Source organism: Rutidosis leptorrhynchoides, unplaced genomic scaffold (assembly GCF_046630445.1).
Source record: "Rutidosis leptorrhynchoides isolate AG116_Rl617_1_P2 unplaced genomic scaffold, CSIRO_AGI_Rlap_v1 contig314, whole genome shotgun sequence".
NCBI lineage: Eukaryota > Viridiplantae > Streptophyta > Magnoliopsida > Asterales > Asteraceae > Rutidosis > Rutidosis leptorrhynchoides.
Window position 1 is genome coordinate 5780 of NW_027266557.1, and position 1254 is coordinate 7033.

The window sequence follows — 1254 nt, forward strand, 5'->3', positions numbered from 1 at the left end:
TCCTGGGGCCCACCTATTGCCGCACCAAAGATTATTCTACATCATGGGTTGCTTGTTGTCCCCTTTATTGTCTTTTTTTTTTCCCTATAAAGTATATTTATTTTATATTTATTTACTTTTTCAAGAAAAAAAGTATATTTATTTATTTATATAGCCTTTTATCAAAAAAATAAAATATTTATATAGTCTATGGGATTATTAATTAATATTATAAGGTTCATTTCTAGGGTAAATTGTATTTAGCGGTTTATAAAAGAAGCCTTCTGGACTTGTTCTATAATATATTTCTCCTGGAAAACAAAAACTAATATCTCTCTCTCTAATTAGTAACATGGAGTCATCTTCATCAGCTATGAACAAAAATATTTCAGATTGTTCATCAAGAGAAGAAAGTGGATGGACTTCTTACTTTGAAGATTTCACACAAAGAAATTTATTACAAGAAGAAGATCATGATCATGAAAATGATGTCTCATCGCATTCTTTTGTTTCAGATGCATCTAATTCTAGCGTTGCTTGGAAAATATTACAACACAATAATCATAATCAGCTAATTTCCACACCAAATAATTTGAGATTATTGAAGAGAAACAGAGTCAACGACAACGATGATTCTTTACAAGATACTGCTAGCTCTCCTCTTAATAGCCCTAAGGTAATAATATATACACATGATCATTTTAATTTCTTTCTGATTTGGGAATTTAAATTATAACTTAAAATTCTTTACCCTATACTTTTTTCGGATTCTTTATTAGGTTAGAGACTTGGAAGAGGTTGATAGTAGTCGAAAGAAAATTGAATCTCACATGAACATCTTTTTGGTAATTTCTTACCTTTACACATGATTAATTCCAGTTATTCCCTTTCTATGGAGAATTGTTACATGTTAATAGTAAGTATCCGAAATGAGAAACATATATTATACCAACATCATACTGATATGTGACGTGAATTGTACAAATTATAAAATTAGAGGATGATTGCGATAACTTTGAAAAGTACGAATATGTGATCGGTTCGATCATAAAAGCTTTACTGTCATGGTTAATTTTGTTGGTTTTATCTTTGCATTCTTCTCAACAATGGGTATTAATTTCTAATTTTATGAAACTTTTCTATTATCTGAAGGGAAAAGAATTCTCCACAAATAATAAAAGCAATTCTGAAGGGGAGAATACAAGTTGTACAGAGCTGAAGAGAAGAGGGCTTTGCTTGGTTCCAATGTCCATGTTAGAAAACTACCTCCGTTGA

The 1254-nt window shown here is 30.1% G+C and overlaps 1 protein-coding gene across 1 annotated transcript; it reads left to right on the plus strand.

The window, feature by feature from the left end:
• The first annotated feature begins 331 nt into the window (after nt 1-331).
• LOC139882838 (vascular-related unknown protein 1-like) lies at nt 332-1254 on the plus strand. Its single transcript, XM_071867102.1, has 3 exons — nt 332-655; nt 759-824; nt 1132-1254. Exons 1-3 carry the CDS (start codon nt 332-334, stop codon nt 1252-1254), a joined length of 513 nt encoding a protein of 170 aa, XP_071723203.1.